Consider the following 22,487-nt stretch of genomic DNA (forward strand, 5'->3'; position numbering starts at 1 on the left):
AAGTCCTGAGATCTGATTTTCATCCAGGTGTCATCCACATACCTGAACCAATGACTTGGTGGTGTTCCAGGGTAGGATAACAGAGCCCTCTTTCCCACTTCTTCCACTTTCCCCAAGTTAGCCAAAATGGGTGAAACTGGGGAGGCCACGGCACACCCATGTTTCTGCCTGTAGCACTGACCTTTGTATGTGAAATATGTGGAATGAAGACACAGTTCTAAGAGTAAAACACGCTTGGTAGGTGCTGAGAGAGGTCCTGTTATCCCTCATGAGCTACCTCCACTTCAGTGACTCAAACACAGGTGAAGAGAAATGTTACATCATACGAGACCATTGTTTCACCTACCTCCATAATGATGTTCTGGATGTGGTGTTTAGAGCTGCCTACCAATGGGTTGAGGATCAAAAGTCAATCAAAAGGATCAAAAGCCAGAAACTTTGAGATGTTATAGGTGACCGAGTTGATCATACAGACAATTGGTCTTAAAGGTACACATTGTTTATATATCTTCGGTGAACCATACTTGATGTAGCTTCCCCTGGGTATAGCCTGTGTTATGAGGGCTGGTCAATAACATTGTCTTGTTCTAACTGCTACAGACAGATTACAGAACAAGCAAAGAATAATAGTACAGTTAACATAAGATTTATATTAAACATCATAGTCCCCAAAATAAACAAATATAGATTTAAAAAAAATAATAATAAAAAAATAAAATAAAATAAAACCAATGCACAGCATGGGTAAAACAAACAAAGCAAGAAGAGAAACAACAAAAAACAAACAAACAAAAAAACTCAGCACCAAGTCAATTAATTTTAGCTGTCTGGAGCTAAAATCACAGTTCTTTGGATATATACCCAACACACACATTTTTGCTTCAACAGGTATATTTACTCTAACAATCTTTGATAGAGTTTGTGTGATTGATTTCCAGTTTTTACTGCAGCTATCTGGGATGACAGGCGACCAGCGATTCAGTTTGACTGGGGTTATGTAACTTCTTATCAACCACTTATATTGGAGGAGTTTCATCGTTGTATTCATTGATTGTCTTTGGGCTTTTAAACATGCAGTGTCTCAGTCCGCCTCCTGTATCTCCTCTTGGATGTCAGCCCTCCATGCATCTCCTTTAACAAACCCGGAGTGCTACTTAAAAAAAGGTCAAGAAAGCTGGCATAGAAGAGTTCAGACTGAAGTGAAGAATAAAGACTCTCATACCAAGCGAATTGGGATTGTACAAATTACATTTTTGCTGTCAACGCTGTATTTACATTGACGTTTGCATTGTATTTGTGTCAATAAACTGCTGCACCTATTTCACATTTTACTAGCAAAACCAAAGCATGCCTCGCCTACTCCCATGCCTTTACTTCCTTAGAAAATACTAATGCATCACGCAAAACTCTCAAATAGAGGTTTTAGTTATAGTTAATCGGAGCATAGTGAAACAAAATAACTACATTCACAAATAGTATCTGCCCCCCCCCCCCCCCGAAAAACAACAACAACAACAAAGAAACAAAAACATTGTGTTATTAACTGAATGAACTGAGGGCTGCATCAGGTCCGATAGACTGTACCAAACAGTAGAGGGCGTCAACCTACGGATCTTGCTTCCCGTTAGCCCGTAAAGCTGCAATAACCAAGCCTTGACATTGCAAAGATGGAGGCTGTTATAGTTTAGACCAGGATATACAGAAAGCACAAACTGCGAGTTTCAGAGCTCTGTTATGACATCATTTCCAGCTGGTCAAGGTAAATGGAAAAAAGTACCTGAGCTATCCGCTTAGTAAACATTAGCGTCCTTGCAAAGTTGGATAGTTAGCTAGCACAAATGACAGCCAGCTAATCTAGCTAATGTCAACGAATAGGCTAGCGTAGTGAGCATTAGCTGAGCTAGCTAGCAAGCAACATCGGATCTACTGCCGTGTAGTTTGGGATAATCGATAAGTTATCGCAAGCGGTTTTTTATTACCGTTAGTCTCTTGACTTGTTCATAGAGACAACCCAGTCGTTAATTTCATATAATGTCATCTACAATATGAGGAAGATGTTTTGGTGTCAATGCTAGCCATCGTTAGCAATCTGCTCGTTTTCAGAACCGTTTCCTGGTTATTCCTCGGCTTGTTATTACCGAGCCGAAGTGTAGGGCACAAATGTTTCGTTCCTGTTGTTAGTTTAAGGCTTCAGTGCAAAACAAAACCCGCATCCAACCTTTGCAATGCTGACCGCAATACTTTTTGTTTTCTCTTACCGGAGAGAACGTAACATTAGCCAAAACATGACATATCTAGGCTGTTTGGATCTTTTTTCCTGTCACGGCACATATCAAGAAGTACGACAACAGACTCCTTTTTTTTATTATTTTTAAAGAACTAACCCGCAGTTAGTCCACACTCATTTTACTTTCGCTAATAGTATTTTGTTGTGTTTTGTTGTAGCTAACAAAACATTTAATTACAAATTCCAAAATGTGTGAACTACGCATTTTCATTGGTTGGTCAACTTGTTTGACAAACCAGTCAAACAAGTTAAAGCTGAAAAACTGCTGTGGTGGTCGAGACCTAAACAGTGAAAGAGGTGTGACCATTTCTCTGTCTGCAATGTAACAGCAGTTCACAAGTAGCACGACTGTATCCACGCTGGTATTATAGTTTGGACAAGTAACCGATTGGTAGTGTGCCTAACTTTCCATATTAAGCTGCCCTCTGGATTTGTGTGTCTGCAGGTGGAGGCAGGAGGTGTGAGTAGAGTGCAGTAGACATCAGCAGCATGTACTCCGAGTGGCGCTCGTTGCAGTTGGTGGTGCAGAGTGACCAGGGCCACCTAAGTGTTTTGCACTCCTATCCCCCAAGTGTGGGCACAGAGGTGGCAAATGCTGTGGTCAAACCTCTGGGCACAGCTGTAAGCCCAGTTGCCACAGAGAACATCCTCAAAACAGACAAAGAGGTAAGAAAAGGGTCAACTACGAGCATGTCATTTTAATGCTTTGGTAGTCTGCCGGCCTACATCTCTATCACCGTGACATTTTAACTCCAGTTACCAGAGCTAAGTAAACACATGAGTACTTTTAGTGGTATCAGTGTGCTGGGTTTTTTTTTTTTGCTGATGATTATTTATGTAGAAAAATAGAAATTAGAACATACTGTGGTCCATATATTTTTGTATGTGTGGCTCTTTAGGAGAGCGTGGGAAAAACTGGTCTAAGATCATCCACTTAAATATGTAGCACCAACTACATTCATAGGTGATGAAAAGTGTAGTACATGATAATAAAGTAATTATGGGGTTTGGGTCACCATATTTAAAATAAAGGTTCTAAATACATTTTTATATCATTATCAGAATCTGGACTCCCTCTTTTTGTTTTCTTCATCTTCCACTATCATTCTGTTGCTGATGTTGCTGCACAGTGCTCAGTAAGGGTGTCAGGACTATCTGTTTTGTAGCTACTCTTGCATATGCAGGCCTGACTGATAGAAGAAACCATCTAAGTAACACTCTATCTGTTGCTTCTATTAAATGGTTGATGTTTTTGAACACATTAAGTGCACATTATGCAAGAAATGAGGAGAAAGTACTCTGCAAATAATAGTTTTTATATGACAAACCACCAAAGCACACACAATTAATCCTGTAATGTACAGTATTCGTGACACCTTAAGCTTTTGTGTAGGCTCTAGACACAACTTGACACGGGCCAATTTAAACAGTTAGCTATAAATGTAAACCAGATACAGCTCTGATCTTTTTCTTTGCATGATCCCCATAAATACTGGAACGTCTGCTGACACACACCACTGTGAGCAAGTTAATGGCAGAGCTCACAGTAAAGCAGCTGCTTCAATTAATGATGTGACAGCGTGTGTCAGGAAGTGATGCGAGTGGAGCTGCGTTGGGTTAAAAATACATCGGCATTACTCAGGTGCACCATGCATCTGAAGTGCTGCTGTTGCTTTGAATGCCGCTTCTTGCTGAGGGTAGAGCATGGATAGGAATACTTAGCCATACTGACCTCTGCAGGATTCTTACACAAAACCATTGTGGGAAATTATGCAAAATATCACTGGAAACTGAGAGCACCTAAGTTGTCTTGTAATCTAGGCTCTTTTTAGTTGCTAAGTATGCAGGTTTATGTTGGGTGGGGGCGGGGCATATTTTGATTGTATATGTAGGATACAAGGAGCTTTTCTAAACTTTAACACTGTTGCCATTCTTCCTCTTTCATTAGGATTGGGTGATGTAGCTTCTCTGCAAATATAAGATAATTACTTATAATAAAATATCTAACAATGGTTTGGTTCCCAGGTGAAATGGACTATGGAGGTGCTCTGTTATGGCCTGACCCTCCCCTTAGAGGGGGACACTGTCAAGCTGTGTGTGGACGTGTACACAGACTGGATGATGGCCCTGGTGTCGCCTAGGGACTCGATGCCTCAGCCTGTGGTGAAGGAGCCCAACATGTATGTCCAGACTATTCTAAAGCATCTCTACAACGTCTTTGTACCAAGGTATGTCTAAAAACTTTATTTCCCATTAGCTTGAATTTAAGGATGAATGCATTTTCACTGAAATCTTGTACTGCTTATATTGCTTTCATGTTCCCTCATTTCAAACAAGCTGTTTCTCCCTCCAGGCCTGAGCAGCATAGTCTGAACCACATCAGGCTTTGCCAGCAGGTTCTGACTGCAGTCCAGAAGCTGGCACGAGAGTCCGTTTCCATGGTGAGAGAGACCTGGGAGGTGCTGCTGCTCTTCCTTCTTCGCATCAATGACACCTTGCTCGCACCGCCCACAGTTGGAGGTAAACAACCCTTGCTCTCCTAAACTCTTCCTTCGTTATCTACTTGGTTATACTTGGTAATACCCCCCTGTTTTTCCCTTTTTCAGTGGGGGTAGCTGAGAAGCTGGCAGAGAAACTGATGGCAGTGTTGTTTGAGGTGTGGCTGCTGGCGTGTGCCCGCTGCTTTCCCACGCCGCCATATTGGAAGACAGCAAGGGAGATGCTGGCCAATTGGAGACATCATCCTCCTGTTGTAGAGCAGTGGAGCAGAGTAGCCTGTGCTTTGACCTCCAGGTTAGATTGGATTCAATTCAACCTTTTGTGTTTTCAGTGGTAAAAGATTTTGTTAGAATTATGATATCTATATGTAGTTAGGTCCGCAGGTTGTTGGACAGTGACAGTTTTTGGAGAGACTGCCTTCTTCAATGTAGAAGGCAGTCTCTCCATCTCAGACCAATAGAGCATGCTTTGCAGTTACTGAAGGCAAAGAAATTCACAAACAAGCAGCAACTGAAAGTGGCTGCATTAAAAGCCCAGTAGAACATCTCAAGGGATGAAATGTGGTTTGGTTTTTCGAGGTCTCTGTTAATGCAGTCTGTGTATTCCTGTCTCATTTCTTCGTTTCAGACTCCTGCGGTTTACTCATGGACCATCCTTCCCACCTTTTAAAGTTCCCGATGAGGATGCCAATTTGATTCCTTTAGAGATGGACAATGATTGCGTGGCCCAGACGTGGTACCGCTTTCTACACATGCTCAGGTGCTTATTGCCTCAACTGTATAAAAATGCCTTTGCTTGAAAAATACATGTTCACTCCTCTTTCTAAACGACATACATGGTGTTTGTTTGTTTGTTTTATTTAAGGGGAAGTTGAAGTTGCCTATCTGCTCTAGTTCAAGTCTATTTAACTGCATCCAAACTTTCATGTCTGGCTTTTTTTAATGTTATTTCATTTGTCATTCCCTCCTTTATTTCCTTTTACTTCCTTTGTCTACCCAACCTTATGTCACATTTATTCGAGAAAGATTTAGCAACACTTTTAAACATTTGGCTTAATCCATTATTACGTTTGCTTTCCTTTTTGTTTCCAGCAACCCAGTGGACCTGAGCAACCCCGCAGTAGTAAGCACCACTCCAAAGTTTCAGGAACAGTTTCTCAATTCGAGCGGCATACCCCATGAAGTGGTGTTGCATCCATGTTTGAAACAACTACCCCAGATCTTCTTCAGGGCCATGAGGGGTGTCAGCTGCTTGGTGGATGCCTTCTTGGGTAAGAGGAATCCTGAGTTAAGATGAAAAGCTCAGTTGAGTGATATTTAAGATATTCAAAATGAAGCAGAGGATATACTTAAGGGATGAATGATAAAGCAACTTCAGCTTGGAGACCATTTTTGCAATCCATGATGTAATGGATTATGTTTAAGAAATATGTTGTTCCTGCTTTTGTGGCAGTTACCTGCTTTAGGAATTTATCCCCACATATTATTGTTGCCAGAAATGATTTGAGAAACTGCTGCAAAAGAAAGCGTTACTTTGACAGAAGTGTAAGCAGCTGGTTTTTATTGTGATCTGTTTTGGCAAAAAGTTTAAGTCGCTCTAAATTCAATTTCATCCTGTAATCGTAATTTGTAGAATCTTGTCTTTAACAAACAGTAAAGCCAAACACTTCTGATGGGTTTTATAGCGTAGATGAAAATTTGTGTTATTTGTGATTTATAGAGAGAAAAAGATTTAAAATGTATTTTTTTGCCAGTGTTGTTCTCTTACTACCTCTGAGTAATCTCAAGATGGAGGATGTCAGTCAGTAATACCTGTTTAAAGATTTCAATAGAAACATACCCGTGTTGTATTTTTCTCTTTACACTGTAGGTGTCTCTGTTGAAAAGAAAGCTGTACGGGAGAGGGTGTTCACTTTTTGTCCAGTGCTGCTCTCTCATGGTACAGACATCAGCTGATACATGATATAATGTTTTGCTCTGGGCATGTTAGTGGATTGGTCCATTCACTGTTGGTGATGATACTCAGACTCACAAGTGATATATGTCAGATATTCAGACTAAACTACAAGATCATCAGGGGGACTCCTGCAGGCATGAAAATGGAAAATCAAAATGAAAATCAGTGATTGGTGATTTGTATCTAACCATTGTCTTGCATGTCTGTGAATCAATGCTGTCTATGATCAACTCAATAAATAATACTGTAAATGGAAAACGGCTTCAAAATGATTATATTTACCCAAAACATGGTCTGTTCCCTGGGGGGGAAAACAATGGTTGCTGATTTATTTTTTTTATTTTTTCGCTGCCAGGCTATTCAGATGACACCGCCCCACCCCCAGATATCTGAGGAAAATTGGACTATTATACCCCGACTCATTTTACTTTTCTGTCACCAGGCATATCACGTCCCAGGGCTGACAGTGCCCCGCCCACTCCAGTCAACAGAATTAGCATGTCGCCGCCGCCCTCAATCACCAACACCACGCCTCCTCATAGCCGCAAGCAGCGCCACACGGTGGTCACCAAAACTACAAGCAAGAGCTCAGCTGTAAGTTCTGTAACTGCTACAGAGATGCAGAACAATAAGTGTAACTGTTAGATGTTTAGATCTTAGCTTTCTGTTGGTCTGCAGACAGAAAAGAGTTAAATACTTGAACTTGGCACATTATTCTTTCCATGCTGAAGCTGCACTATCTAGAATTTGTAGGCAGTATTTCAGTACACTTGTCCAAATCTTGTGATCTTTTAGTTGAACTAGTCAAGCTGTTTTCAGCCTATTTAGATATCTTCTTCTATTCCCACCGCACCCTGTAGGGCAGTGGTGGTCAGCCAAACAAAACATCGCAGCAGCAACAGCAACAGCAGCAGCAGACTTCGTCCTCCCCGACCCTTCTTTCCAGCCCCAACCAGAGCAGTTGGGAGTCTCGGCCCCTGCCAGCCCCAGCACGACCGAAGGTCAACAGCATCCTCAACCTGTTTGGCCAGTGGCTTTTCGACGCTGCTCTCGTCCACTGTAAGCTCCACAGCGGCCTCAGCCGAGACCCCAGCATGACGGGTAAGAAGTGAAGCGACGTCTCACGCTGTTTAAAATTATGCATGGGCAAGTCGGTGTTCATAAGTATGTGTTCATATGGAGTTATGTGTTTTTTGGTCTTTATTTTATTTATTTTTTTATTTAATTTTTTGAAAAATTTGTACTCTGTTGTTGGGATATCTTTTTTGTTTTTTCACCATTTTCTCTGAAACTCTGTTGGGCCTTTCTGTGTGTGGAGGGCTTGGTTAGAAGTGGCCTCGTATGAGATTTCCATCTGACTCTAATCCATTTGCATCGACCAACAATTTAGACCTGGCTCAAACTACATATAGGCTTTAACCCTATCCTAAGGAATTCATACAGTCATTTAATTGGTACAATCATTACTGGCAGCGGAGCTAAGAGTTAATGACAGCACATACACTTTTTAGCGTTTGCAATTGGCCCTCTTTGGCTCTTCTCACATTTCTCTTTTTGGTGTAGTGTCCTGCACGTGTCTATCATGTCTGATTAATGTAAGAAATTTGTAATGGTCAGAAGTCATGAGCAAAAAAGAAAAACCACACAATTCATGCCTGATATGAATTGATCCCAAAATATTGGATCTGCTTTGATTTTTTTTCCTCTCTCCACTATTTCTGTTATCTTGCAGCCTCTTTTATCCAAATTCTCCTTTCTTATAAATCTTGTAAGTAGGAATGGCAGCTTTTTTTCCCCCTCACTTGATTTGCGTTTCTTGACAAAATCTTCTTGCTTTTGAGTTGAGTTCCTCATGGTCATCGTCATCATCACCATCGTTTTCTGTTCCAACTCCTCGCCATATATAAAAGTTCACCAGCATTCTTTCAGCGTTTCTCCAGAGGTTGATGGAATGGGTTTCACCAAACTGACCACTTGTCTCGACATTAACGTTGCCAGTTTGTGACAGTACCACCCCATTTAAGTTGCCATTTTCTTTTTCCTTTGAGTCACGCTAATCCGTACTATTGTGTTTCAGACTCCCCTCGAGTTTAGCATTGTTTCTTGTATTTTCTTTTTGATGTTGTCAGTTCACTTCAGTTTTGAATTATATATTTTTTTTATTGGTTTAGTGCCTCAATGCATGAAGTGAATGTGACAGTCATATGATTGCAGCATTGAGGGATGCTGACACAGGGATTTTGCTTTATGTTCCTGCAACAGTGAACGCCTGACACGTTTTTAGTACGAGCACACTACAACTTATTCACGCTTTGTGCCAATGATAGGCGGAACTTCTATGGCAAACTCTTTGTGTCAGAGTTCCCTTTATTGAATGCTTTTATTAAAGGATGTGAGTGTGTGTTTGCAGTTAATAAAGCCCTTCCTTTCTCTTGTTGTGATAGTGAGTTAATATCTGCTTTTTGTTGCTTTTATGTTTTTGAATTTTTACTGTTAACTTTTCGTTCTAGTGTGCATATAGTATATTTTTGTCTGCTTTTGCCTGTTTTGTCATACATGCATGAAAACTGAGGACTGCAATGCAATTCAGGGTTCTTTCATTCTTTTTTTTCACACTTTGTACAGCGATAGCCACTCAAGTGTCCTTGGAGCTGAGGAGGAAGGGTTCCCAAATGTCCACTGACTCCATGGTGAATAACCCAATGTTTGATGCCAATGAGTTCCCAGAGAGCTATGAAGCAGGACGGGCTGAGGCCTGTGGGACTCTGTGTCGCATCTTCTGTAGCAAAAAAACTGGAGAGGAGATTCTACCAGTTTACCTGTCGAGGTATATACTTTTTTTTTGCCAAATTAAACTGGTCTTGTTGCCATCTTCTTAACAGTAGGAAAGAAAATGATATGGTTTTCTTATTTCCTTTTCTGTAGGTTCTACATGGTCCTGATTCAGGGTCTGCAGATTTCTGATTTCATCTGTAGACCAGTTTTGGCTTCTATCATTCTCAACTCTTCCTCTCTCTTCTGTACTGACCTAAAGGGCATCAATGTGGTGGTGCCCTACTTCATAGCTGCGCTGGAGACCATTGTGCCAGACAGGTTAGACTGGTAGTTTACTTTCATTTGAGACCCTTATTTGTTTTTACTCAGTCGTGTAAATGTGTTATGTTAGAAATCAATTATATTACTTAAAGCATGTCTCCATTATTTTTGTTAGGGAACTGTCCAAATTTAAGATGTATGTAAATCCTACTGATCTGAGGAGAGCCTCCATCAACATCCTGCTTGCTATGCTCCCACTGCCACATCACTTTGGCAACATCAAATCAGAGGTAATGACTTTGGCGATGTTTATCTTTAAGCTGATAGTAACAGTCTTGCTTACTGCTGTGATACCACTGATTTCCTGTGTATTGTACACACATTGGTGGCTCTTTCTTCAAATATTAAACTCTTTAAAACCTGTTGATGATTACGTAACCATAAAACAAGCCCTGAAACCTTTTCTTGTTGCAGAGTTTAAAGTTAATCAAGGTTGCTAACCACACTGACTCTGTGTTCTTTAGGTTCTGTTGGAGGGAAAATTCAACGAGGAAGATGGCTGGCCTCATGACCAGCCTGTGTCTTTCCTTTCACTAAGGCTGCGTCTTGTCAATGTCCTCATAGGAGCTCTGCAGACAGAGACTGACCCCACCAACACACAGCTCATACTGGGTATTTGCTGATAGCTTCATATATTTGATTGCAGTTATTTTAACTCTGTATATTGTTTGTACTTTATGATTGTGTAAAATTGTGTTTTTTTTTTGTTTTTTTTGTTTAATTATTATTTTTATCCCTTTATTCAGGTGCAATGCTAAATATTGTTCAAGACTCAGCTTTATTAGAGTCCATAGGCGCCCAGACTGAAACAGTAAGCTTGTTTTCTGCTAATTAGTTAATGTTTACGGTGCTACAAGCTGGGCATTAAGATTTGTGTTTTTCGGTGGCAGGGGAGCATAGATGGCAGCCACTCAACCCTGAGGAGTCAGGGTCACAGCCGTACCAACAGTGGCATCAGCTTCAACAGTGGAGGCAGCACAGAGGCCACCAGCCCAGACTCTGAACGCCCTGCACAGGCGCTTCTCCGTGACTATGGTAGGACATGCCGCTCCTGAACATACACTAATATTTTTGTGCTTAATGAATTAACACAATAATACTTTATTTGGTCAGGTAGCAGGTTTGCTGAAAGTTTATTTTTAATGATCCCTGGCTGATTTCTCATTAGCTTCCAGCTCCTGTTGACTCGTTTGTGTTTTTTTTATAGCTAACGTGGTTAAAGTGGTATGCAGAGTTAAGAAGCGTTGGGTAAAATATCTTTGTAGGTGATGTAAAGTGTTTGCTGTGATGTTGTTTAAGAAGAATTTGGGATTGGGGTGGGTGGAGTTTCTGCTTTGATTTGCATTTTTTTTTCTCTTAATGATTGGTTGCAACAATGTTGCCTAATCAAATGGATTTCAAATTTAGTATTTACTGTGCAGGGCTGAGTGATGTTTTGTTTTCATTTGATTGTTTTCTTTTTTGCACAAATTTATGTCTGTTTTCAGTGAACAGTGCTTCACATAGGCAGTCGTTTTCCAGCAGGAAACTGGGGGAAGGGATTGCTTGGTTCCTGTGAGACACATCTGTAGGACTATAGCATTGTGTTGTGAGGCTTAGTACAGGAAAAGCAATGCTTTAGAGTGGGTCATCTGTTGTTATAAATGCTGCAGCCATTTCAGTGTTATTTGGGTTTTCTAGTCAGTTTCTGTTTTGGTCCGCTCATTTAATTTCTTAACATTATCTCTTAAAAAAACACTTCACAGTGTTCTTTGTAACAGAGGTTGTAGTAAAAAAGGGAAATAAAGAAGATTGTTGTTGTGTCACATACCTCACACAAGGTTGTGTTGCTTCCACTTGTAAAATTTCTTTTCTGGGACAAAGGTGTCCAGATAGTGGACTTCACATTGTTGTTGAAAGTCAGTCTTAGGACTCTTTGTTTTCAAAGTTTTTAGCCCCTGTAAATAGTAGCTCAAACTAGGAAAGTCTTTTGTCAGATGAACTGGAATTTTCCTTCCACTTACATATATTTAATGTAATTGGGTGATAAATGTTAAGTAATTCTTAAAAATGTCAGTGTTCCTCTGTTTTTAAAAAAATCTCCTAATTATTTGTTAAAATAAAATTTGAAAATGCTATTTTGATGTAAAAATGCTAACATCACTCAGTTCTGTTCCTCAGCAGCTTGTTTAATGCTGTCTCTTCTTTACTCTGCCTGTATTTTGCTCAGGATTGTGTGCTTTGCTGTATTCTTTCACCTCTAATGCATGTTGTATGTTAATATAAAGCAATATCTGCTAACACCTGAGCATTCAGAAATGTCTTTCTGTGTGACTTTCTAGCTTTGGTGCCTTAATCCTGCATTGCTCTATTCTTTGCAGTGTTTGGTATTTTGGGGTGTTATATGATCTAGCTCTTCCAGATACTGCGGCAGGCCTGCTGGTGCGCAGCATCCACCTGGTCACTCAGAGGCTCAACTCCCAGTGGAGGCAAGACATGAGCATTTCACTCGCTGCCCTGGAACTGCTGGCTGGACTGGCCAAGGTAACTTGAACACCATAGAAGCTCAGTGTAAGAATGTGCAGTCATTACTAGCTGGACTAGCTAAGATAAAACTGTCGTGTTCCAGTACACCAATGTTACTCAGGCCTCAACAGCTTTAGTTACTGTAGTCTTTTTTAAAAAAAAAAAAAAAAAAAAAGAGTTTTTGAAAGAGCTCTATTCCAGGAACACCCTTAATAAAATGTCTGGGCCTATTATGGGGGCAAGCGAAACCAGCTGCGTGTAGGGCGTGCTAACTTATACCGATAGTTATTACGCCCCATTCCCAAATGACACAGTGCAGCTTCACAGAGGACTTGTGATTTGGGTGTTTTTTGCCACCTTCAGTCAGTTAATTTCCTAGCTCAGAATAAGGGAGTTGCCCTCACATTGTACCACAGATTACTGTAAAGAGAGTTTCTCTAACTTGTAATGACTGTGGAGTTTGTGTTTGCAATCACACTGCCAAAATGCAGGAGCAATTAATATGTTAATATTCTACTTGATACAGAATTCCGAGTATAGAAAACACAATATTCTTGTCTTTTGGCACAACCCACTTTCATTGTTGCACTTTTTTTGTTGCACTGTTGTGTCTGCACTGCCTTGTGCTTGTATCATTCTGTTCTGTCTGGTGTTGCACTGTTTTTGCTTTGTTTTGTCTTTTATTTTTGCAACTTTTGCCATTTTTGCACACTTGCACTTTATTTAGTCATGTGTTGATCACCTGTTATATGTAGCACCACGGTCTTGGAGGAACGTTGTCTCGCTTCACTGTGTAATGTACCACTGCACATGGTTGAAATTACAATAAAGCAACTTGACTTGACTGTTCCTTTACATACTTTTCTACTCATAATCAAATATGTTGTCATTTTGAAAAAAAAGGGCAACATTTTTAAACCAAATTTTTTCACAGTTGCATAAAACAAACCACTTTTAAAATGTATCTAATATAGAAGATTTTTTTCCTGTGTCTTTGTGTATGTCTTAATCAGGTGAAGGTGGGGGTCGACTCTGCAGACCGTAAACGTGCTGTCAGCTCGATATGTGGTTACATTGTGTTCCAGTGTAGCCGTCCAGCTCCTCTTCAATCCAGAGACCTCCACTCCATGATTGTAGCTGCCTTCCAGTTTCTGTGTGTGTGGCTCACAGAACACCCTGACATGTTGGATGAGAAAGTAAGTCTAAAGACCTTTTTCCCTCTCTCTTTCATGTATGTCGGTAGGTAAGAGAAAATCTATATATTGTTTTGTATTTTCTTTTGCTCCAGGACTGTTTGGTTGAGGTTTTGGAAATTGTGGAGTTGGGAATCTCAGGCAGTAAGTCCCGTCAGGAGCAAGAGGTTCGACATAAAGGGGAGAAGGAGCACAACCCGGCTTCCATGAGAGTGAAGGATGCTGCTGAGGCAACTTTGTCCTGGTGAGACTAAAGCCCCTTTTTTCATTAGTACCTACTCCGGTCAGCTTGCCATGCTTTTCAGGGTTTTCCATTTGGTCATAGTACCTGGTGCCAGGTACTTTATTTAGCACCTACTCCGCCGTGCTTCCAAGCGATCGTATCCAAAAATGTGACATCAACAGACTGCATGCCACCAGTCAGTGGCATCACTTGATGAGTCATGAGAGTGTCTCATTCAGGAAAATCCAAACCAAGCAATGAGGGGAACGGCTACAAAAACACAACGCTGTGGTCCCCAAGTCTGACAAAAAAGCCACAGACCGAGCACCAGGTATATCATTGCCTCAACGCCCAGCTTTGTTGTAGCATTCATGTCACATACTAATTACGCCACGGGACGCTCGGCTGCATTGCTATAACCACAACCAGGCACATTAGGTGGTAGTGGATTGTAATGGAATGGGAGTTCGGTCAAGATCAGACTAGGTACTAATGGAAAAAAGGCTTAAGCTCCATTGGCCGTTCAAACACTTTTCATTGTAAAATGGTTACGTTACCATTTCATCACCTGTATAAGTCTTGTGATGTGACCAGCAGTCTGCAGCAAACACCAGATTTCCTACTGTGGGATCTCCTTATCTTTAAACTTAAACACTTGTATTGCACCTTGGCTTCTTGATAAGCTAGTAAAAGTATGTCTACTGTAAATTGTCCTTTGTTTGCTAGATATGCTAGACAGATTGATATCACCTCCAGTGGCAGTCAATCACACAATAAATTTGTATATAACTTAAATTTAGCTACCTGTGACAAAGCACAGCCACAAAGTCAGCCACAGCCACAGACCGAGAATCTCAGCTGCACACAAAAACAGCTGCACAATGACTAAACTCTTCCTGTTTATAAAGATCTATCAGAACTGGGTCCAAAAATGGAGTTTACTGAACAGTTTATAACAAAGTGTAAATAAAATCGCACTATTTTACCCCAGATATTCATCCAGCAAACCTCTCGGCTGTGAGGGGAAACTCCCCACTCAGCATAGCCGTGGGTTGCGACTTGGCCAGTCAGCCAGCGAAATTCACCCCCATAGTGATGCTGATGACTTTTCCGTCATTAGTCTTGGTGATAACACTGAAGTGGATTGTGACTGATTCTTATTTACCAAGTAGGGTTTTTCTTCAAAATCTTTTATGACTGTGCTGAAGTGTTGTTGCTTCTGTTGTTTATTTTTCTGCTTCCTCAGTACCGTAGCTGGCCCACTTTTTCTGCTGAACCTTCATACACATGACTCTTGGATAGTGAAATATGTTGCATTCATTGACCCAGTTTGCTTGTATTTATGTTCTTTCTTATATTTGTGTTTCCCTGGTGCTCCCTAGTATCATGCAGGTGTTGGGGGCCTTCCCGTCTCCCAGTGGGCCTGCGTCTACTTGCAGCCTGCTGAATGAAGATACTTTGATTCGCTATGCCAGACTCAGTGCCACAGGAGCCAGTAACTTCCGTTACTTTGTCCTGGAAAACTCTGTCATCCTTGCAATGCTGGAGCAACCTCTTGGCAATGAGCAAAGTCAGTAGCTTATTGTCTCGCTTTTGATATTTTTAGTTAATAAATTTGAATGCTGGGAGAAAACAAAGTGTCTGGTATGCTTTTAATATGGGTCCGTTTTTGTCCTCACAGACCCCAGTCCTTCTGTGACAGTTTTGATCCGGGGAACGGCTGGTCGACATGCCTGGACCATGCAGCTCTTCCATCAACCGAGAGGGGCCAGGGCTAATCAGAGGGTGAGATCGCACTCTAGATTAATACTAATTAAAGTTAACACATTTTAAGCTAACTTAGCTAAAACATATTTTAAAGTTGCACCATTTTGTCAAACTTGTAGCACCACATCTGATAACACATCTCTGTTATATATCTGTTTTCTTCTCCCCTCCCGCAGCAGGTGTTTGTTCCTGAAGGCCGTCCAACACCCAACAATGATGTGGGGATTAAGTACAATGTGAAACAGAGGCCCTTCCCTGAGGAGGTGGATAAGATCCCTCTTGTCAAAGCTGATGTCAGTATCCCTGACCTGGATGACATTGTTAGTAAGGAGGTGAGAGATCAGCTTCCCGTCGAACCCTATAATTAAGCTTCTATCCACATTATGTCTGATAACACAAAAATTAAGTTATTCTCTTACAGGTATCGGGTAAACCATGATTTGTTATATCTTAAAGAGTATTGTTTGTTATTGCACAAACTTAGGTGTCTTGTATGGGCTGGGAGGAAGATTCGAGAGCTTCAGATTCACTGAACAGAATTTGCCCTCGTGTGAGTTGTTGGAAACAGGAGGGCTCATTGGGTGTTGTGTTAAATAGGTCAAATCATCTGGTTTAGTGGTGATCATTTTGTGTGGTTTCTCAATCCTTTGCAGTTTCTCTGTGAAACTACTGGTGCTTCTCTAACACTGTCTCAACAAACTTTTATAAGGGCTGGAGAATGCAATCCAGTACAACAGCCCTTTAATAAACTAAAGGGCTGTTGTACTGGATTGCATTTGATGATATTGGTGATCCATTATTAAATGTTTCCCATGGTTATAAAGTACAGATGACACTGTCATAACGTTTCCTCTCACCTTTGGGGGTCAGTATCTGTTTGGACTGTGAGGGTTCTGCTTCAATTCATGTTGAGCTCATGCAGTCGACGACTGTTCACGAGGCCCACCCTACCCTGTTTTAAAGATGTCCCGTCCCCATCTTTTCAGCTGGAAGTTCAGCACGACAAGCTTCGTAATCTGATGACCAAGCAGATAGAGTATGAGAACGCCTTGGAGCGACACAGTGAGGAAATCTGGAAGTCCACTCCTTTTCCTGACCCACAGACAGACTGCAAACCCCCTCCACCCTCACAGGAGTTCCAGACAGCACGTCTCTTCCTCTCCCACTTTGGCTTCTTGTCTCTGGAGGCACTTAAGGTCAGTTACTTTTTAATGTCAGATTACAAACTCTTTGATTGATCGGTATTAAATATACATGCTAATTGGTAGGTTTCCATTGTCTTTCTATTTAAAGCCTTTTTCAGATAAACGATGGGTTGGTTCTTTTTGTTCTTTCTACTATTCCGTAAAAGTCGTGATGGAGATCTTAATATTTCTCTTCTTGTAACATTTATGTATCACTTTAAATACGGGACAAGTTTGAGTGTATGTTATCGCATTAATGGATAGTATGGATCTTGAGTTGCTGAGCTAATATGAACATGTTTGCAAGAATGTGCTAAACTGCTGTACATGAAAGAAAGATGGACGTCTAAAAGCTCTTTAATTTGAAAAAAGGTCATATTAAAAATGTTGCCTATCTGATCCTGACAAAAAATACTTAAATCTGTGAAATAAAATGTATTTGTTAGAATAATGTTTACATAACCCTTCATAGGAACCCAACAACAGTCGTCTACCTCCTCACCTGATTGCCCTGGAGTCATCCTTGCCAGGATTTTTTGATGACATCAGCTACCTGGACCTGCTTCCCTGCCGACCTTTTGACACGGTCTTTATTTTCTATGTGAAACCTGGACAGAAAAGCAGTCATGAGGTAAGGGAATACAGATCGATTGATTATTGTTTACCTTTACAATGTACTGATTTTAACTTAGTTACTTCTTCCAGTTACTTATTTATTTACACACATAAAGAGGAACAGGAAGAAGAAACTCTTTCATTATCTTGTTCTTGTTGTTGTTGATCAGATCCTAAGGAATGTAGAGTCTTCGGCCAGCGTCCAGCCCCACTTCTTGGAGTTCCTGTTATCTTTGGGCTGGCCTGTGGACGTGGGACGCCACCCAGGCTGGACAGGACACTTGGACACCAGCTGGTCTGTGAATTACTGCTCTGATAGCAATGATGTACAAGCAGGTAAGACACTAAGATGGTCATCGCAATTGTTATTTATCTGTTTATATGTTATTAGTAACTCAATGAATCTTTGTTTGTTTTTCCAGAGGAAGCGGGTACACCGGAGGACACTGGTGGTTCGGTGTTCAACGGAGAGAAGAAAGTTTTGTACTATGCTGATGCTCTGACAGAAATCGCCTTTGTGGTTCCTTCTCTAACAGAACACTCAGGTCAGTATTCACGATCTTCAATATGAATTCAAAGATACTGAAAGCCTCTGTGCTGGATTGGAGTTGCAATTTGCTCTCATTTGGCAGAGGAGTCTTCAGTGCACAGTGACTCCACAGTGGAGGCAGACACCAACTCAGAACTCATGCCCGGTATGCTCAAACAACCCAATCTCACACTGGAACTGTTCCCCAACCATTCTGAAAGCATGGAGTCCGCTAAAAAGGTAGATTTCAGCTTCTGTGAGTATATGTGGCCTGTAATGTTTGATGTAATGCTTGATCAAAATGAATTTACCTGTTTTATCTAGCTGAGTCCTTTAGTGAAGGCAAAGAGGTCATCGACTGGAAAATCCTTCCCCCAACTGGGGCCTGAAACAAAGGCGTTTGTGGTCTGGGTGGAGCGCTTTGATGATATTGGTAGGTATAAAGTCTCTATTTGGCCCACCACCCCTCCTCTCATACTGTAATTTAAGACTAGCCCCCTTCATAGATTATAGTCAGCCAGCAGGTTTATCCTCACAAAATATTTCAGTATAAAATACTTAATCTCTGCACTGTTAGATGTTGTCTGTAAGAAGGTGTTTGCCAAATTATCAATGTGCATAAAAGTCTCAATTTCTCTGTTTTTTTTTGTTTTTTTTTTTGTTTTTTTTTTTTTAGAGAACTTCCCTTTGACCGACCTTTTAGCGGAAACCAGCACGGGCTTGGAAGCTAGCATGAGCAACAGCACTTCCTGCAGGTATTCACAAGTTTATGCTTAATGCACTTGCCTGCCAGTATAAAAAAACATGTGGTTTCTGAATTGGTTTTGGTCAGGTGCAAAAAGGAAGAACGAAAAAAAAAAAACAATGCTGCAAAACCCAATGTGCAAAACAGGAAGTGCTATGCAGCGGGCTGAAAAGAGGAACTGTGGCAGAGCAGTGACAGCAGTTGTCAAGTGCCTTGAAAGAAAAATGAATTATGAATTAAAAGCATTTTTGTAAACATTGCTCCTTTGTTCACCATCAGCAGAATTACACAGTTATTTAAATAGACAGAGTACATGCATTTGAAATGTAGCTATCTTCTTATCCTATCTTTGCCTCCCTTTTCGCTTTATTCGTAATGTTGCAGGTCGGGCTTACTAGAAAAAGACGTTCCTTTGATCTTCATCCACCCTCTGAAGACGGGACTCTTCAGGATCCGCTTGCATGGTGCTGTGGGTAAATTTGGCATGGTGATTCCTCTGGTGGATGGCATGGTGGTCAGCCGCAGAGCTCTTGGTAATTGCTCATTTATCTTCCACTTACTTAACTTGTCCATCCTTACCTTACCACACTTCAGCTTTTTTCATGCATCACAAGGAATCATTTTCTCACTATTAATGTGCACGCATGAGTATTGCACAATGGATGTTTTTACTTGGAAATGCACAGGAAATAAACTCCCATTTAGAAAGTGTGTGGTGTTTCCCTCAGAAGTTCTGGTTTCTAATGTAAAAGTATTGCTCATCTGTGTCGTCAAGTTGCATCACCAGGCTTTGAAAGAACCCATTTAAGGCATTTATTTAACTTTCCTGTGTTGATGAATAAGTTTAACTTTGGGGGGAAATAAAAAAAAGTCTTACTCTGTTGAATGTGTTGGAACTCTTGGCCAGCAGATGGCACAGTTAAGTGTTTTGGTTTTATCTGTGGCTCTACACTTTCACACATAATAATCTAAATCCACGTAACTCACATTGGCTGTGTTGCGCGTGAGTACTGATGAGCTTCTGTTTGTGTGTCTGCCTCTCAGGGTTCCTCGTGCGCCAAACGGTCATCAACGTATGCCGACGGAAGCGTCTGGAGAGCGACTTGTACAACCCTCCTCACGTGAGGCGGAAGCAGAAAATAACCGAAATTGTGCAGCGTTACCGCAACAAACAACTGGAGCCCGAGTTTTACACCTCGCTCTTCCATGAGGTGGGGGAGGGAAAGCCTCACCTCTAACCCTCCCCCCCTCTCCCCCGTGTCCTGTCCTAACACTGGCACACAAGCGCACACAACAATACACACATGCACGCACACCCCCCCGTTATTCTGTACTCATAAACCACCTACAACTGTGCTTGTACACACACAGACACACACACATGCACACACAGAATCTTTATATTTATACTGTATAATTTTGTTATTTATATGAATACATATATCAACACTGTTTGCCTTTGACTCTTAGATCAAAGTGTCAAAAACCATGCCAAGGTGGGAAAAAACAAACGACATTTCTGTGTTGCGGCTACTCACTGAAGATCTGAACGGCTGAAGTTCAACAGTGAACTTTGCTCCTCGTTTTTAGGTTCACGCTTTGTGGCAAAACAATTTCTGCTTGTCTTTAACCGCAATACAGTAGTTACACTGTTGGCCTTTCTGAACTTGTAAAAAGTTTGTCCGTCGAACCTTGTAATATGAATGAACTTCAAGAGGTTTGGTAATACAGAGTTGTGTCCAAAATCCAGATCTGCTCATCTGTTTTTGTTTCTAACAGATTTATGGTTGGATTATTATTATTATCATTTTTTTTTGCCAAGGAGATAAACATCTTGTGTCCACCTTAAAATGTCGTAAACACATATATATATGTGTGTATATATAGCTTCAATGCAGGTAACTTAAAAGTTGACCCGTCATTGGATCTGACGACAGACTTCCTCGACGTTCACACACATACACACACATGCAGACACACACCCTGCTTTAGTCTTCCTAGTGTGAACGCACACTTGGCCACCGCAGCAGCTGACTAAGCACATGAGACGTTTATAGTTTTGTATCGTTTTCTTCTGGCTTTTACTGTATGTAGACGTCATTTTTGACACTTGTGCTCTGTGCCAGGCCATCCCATTGCGCAGCTACCACTACATTTTGTGTGTGCATGTGTGAGTGAGAGTGTGTGTGTGTGTGTACACAGCCACGCTTGCTTGTCCAGCCAGTCACTTGACACTACAAGGAGTCCGAGACCCCTAAAAGCCCAACACGTTGCATTTAAGGTTGAATCCTGTCACTTTAAGATATACAGTTTTGAAAATGCCACGACATACGTCAATCGCGACGTTAGATTTTGGTTTACTCTTAATGCTCGGAAACACAAGAGTTTACTGATAGTGAGAGCGGCTACAGAGCTCCTGGAGTTTGCGCTTGATGTTTTCAGGCCTAATTTGAAATCACCATATTTTTAAGGTTGCAAGTATCTCATTACGAAGCAGAACCAGAGCACAGTTTTTATGTGTCTCGCTCCTCCAAACAAAATCTATGTGATAGATTCAGAGGCCAAAATACTTGATGTAGCTAACAGGATTATGTGACTTTATTTTGGCTGATCAAAGCTGTATTTTCTTTCTTTTTCTCCTTTTCTTTTCTTTGGAAATGTAAACCCAGGAAGAGATAATATTTAACATGTCAGTTATCTTCAGTTTGGATTGCAGAAATGTGCACTTTTGCCTTCACAAATGTTATGATAATTTAAAAAAAAAAAAAAAAATACAATTTCACTCTTATTTTTCTCACTGTACTTTTGGTTTTAATTCAAGCCCTCTCACTGTCTGCCTGTAACAATGTGAATTTATTTATCACAGAGATGGAGCAGGGCAAACACCTCTAGTTTCTTTTGTTATATTGGAAAGTCTTAATGCACTGAGCACATTTTTATGTTCATTTTATGTTTATTTTCTATTCTCTTTGGTTACCTTACATGTCCTCTTTTGTACTTTTGTGCATTTTTGGAAGAAAAACCCTGCTGAAGGAAGAGTTTTATCTTGTGAAATATGAATGAAGAGGACGCGTTGTGGAGTTTTTAAACCTGTCGTGTCTAATTGTGACTCACTTTTTATGACAGTGCTGTATGCACATGCCTTTTTCGGGAGGAAAGTACATACAATGAAAGACAAAGAAACTACATACAGGATACAACGTGTGACTCATTGTAAGTCCTCTGAGGTTTGAGCATATTTAAGGATTTGCCATGTACAGAAGCAGAGGATAATATGTAAATATGTGATAGAGCAAGGCATTTACAAGTTGTTGCATTCCTCATCTGAGATGGCAGAAAAAGATATGTATGTATGCGTTTTTTTTGTGTGTGGGAGGAACGCAATGGGTATTGAATGTAACATGCATCAATTAAAACTATTATTGACATTTTAATTTCCTTCCATTCATAATATTTGACTTTTTCTTCACAGGTTGAAATCTTTTTCCTCTTAATATTTTTTTATATTCTATTCAGTGAGTTTCTTTCTGAAAGCAGATGTGTTTAGAACCTGTCAGATGAATTGGAATATTAACTGTGAATATTTGCACTGCCTGCAGAGTGAACCTGCCCTCTGGCATGGACTGGGTCAGTCTGACTCCAAAGATACTTGAGGGATATTATCTGTAACCCAAGGCTGAGATAGTGACAGCCAATAAGCCTGTATGCCCTGAAGCTATATTAAAATATTTATGTTCTGCAACTGAAAAAAACAAAAAAAAGGATTTGGTTAACAATATTGATAAATCCAGATTATGAAAAACAGCTTCTCTTCATAGTCTAGGCCTTTTTGGCACAGGTTTGACCTTTAATTGCCAGCAAGGTGAATGGAGGATTACCATTTGAATT

General features: G+C 40.7%; 1 protein-coding gene across 8 annotated transcripts; it reads left to right on the top strand.

Annotated features, from left to right (window-relative positions):
- The first annotated feature begins 1,611 nt into the window (after positions 1–1,611).
- On the top strand, positions 1,612–22,033 carry ralgapb (Ral GTPase activating protein non-catalytic subunit beta). Of its 8 annotated transcripts, XM_084917163.1 has the most exons (33): positions 1,612–1,759; positions 2,733–2,953; positions 4,313–4,515; positions 4,641–4,807; positions 4,894–5,080; positions 5,414–5,545; positions 5,878–6,056; positions 6,656–6,724; positions 7,185–7,336; positions 7,603–7,843; positions 8,475–8,510; positions 9,368–9,569; positions 9,668–9,835; positions 9,954–10,068; positions 10,303–10,450; positions 10,585–10,649; positions 10,729–10,873; positions 12,231–12,361; positions 13,357–13,539; positions 13,632–13,780; positions 15,142–15,329; positions 15,441–15,544; positions 15,703–15,858; positions 16,011–16,076; positions 16,513–16,722; positions 17,183–17,341; positions 17,496–17,661; positions 17,748–17,870; positions 17,958–18,094; positions 18,179–18,287; positions 18,531–18,609; positions 18,984–19,132; positions 19,644–22,033. In XM_084917163.1, exons 2-33 carry the CDS (start codon positions 2,777–2,779, stop codon positions 19,835–19,837), a joined length of 4,689 nt encoding a protein of 1,562 aa, XP_084773289.1. In that variant the 5' UTR covers positions 1,612–1,759; positions 2,733–2,776; the 3' UTR covers positions 19,838–22,033. The 8 variants fall into 8 exon arrangements, with proteins under 8 accessions (XP_084773289.1, XP_084773281.1, XP_084773282.1 ...); XM_084917155.1 differs by lacking the exons at positions 6,656–6,724; positions 16,011–16,076 and having other exon boundaries at positions 1,613–1,759; XM_084917156.1 differs by lacking the exons at positions 6,656–6,724; positions 16,011–16,076 and having other exon boundaries at positions 1,613–1,759; positions 15,706–15,858.
- Positions 22,034–22,487: the final 454 nt, after the last annotated feature.

The sequence above is a fragment of the Perissodus microlepis genome, chromosome 20 (assembly GCF_051167445.1).
Source record: "Perissodus microlepis isolate ML-2025 ecotype Zambia chromosome 20, ASM5116744v1, whole genome shotgun sequence".
NCBI lineage: Eukaryota > Metazoa > Chordata > Actinopteri > Cichliformes > Cichlidae > Perissodus > Perissodus microlepis.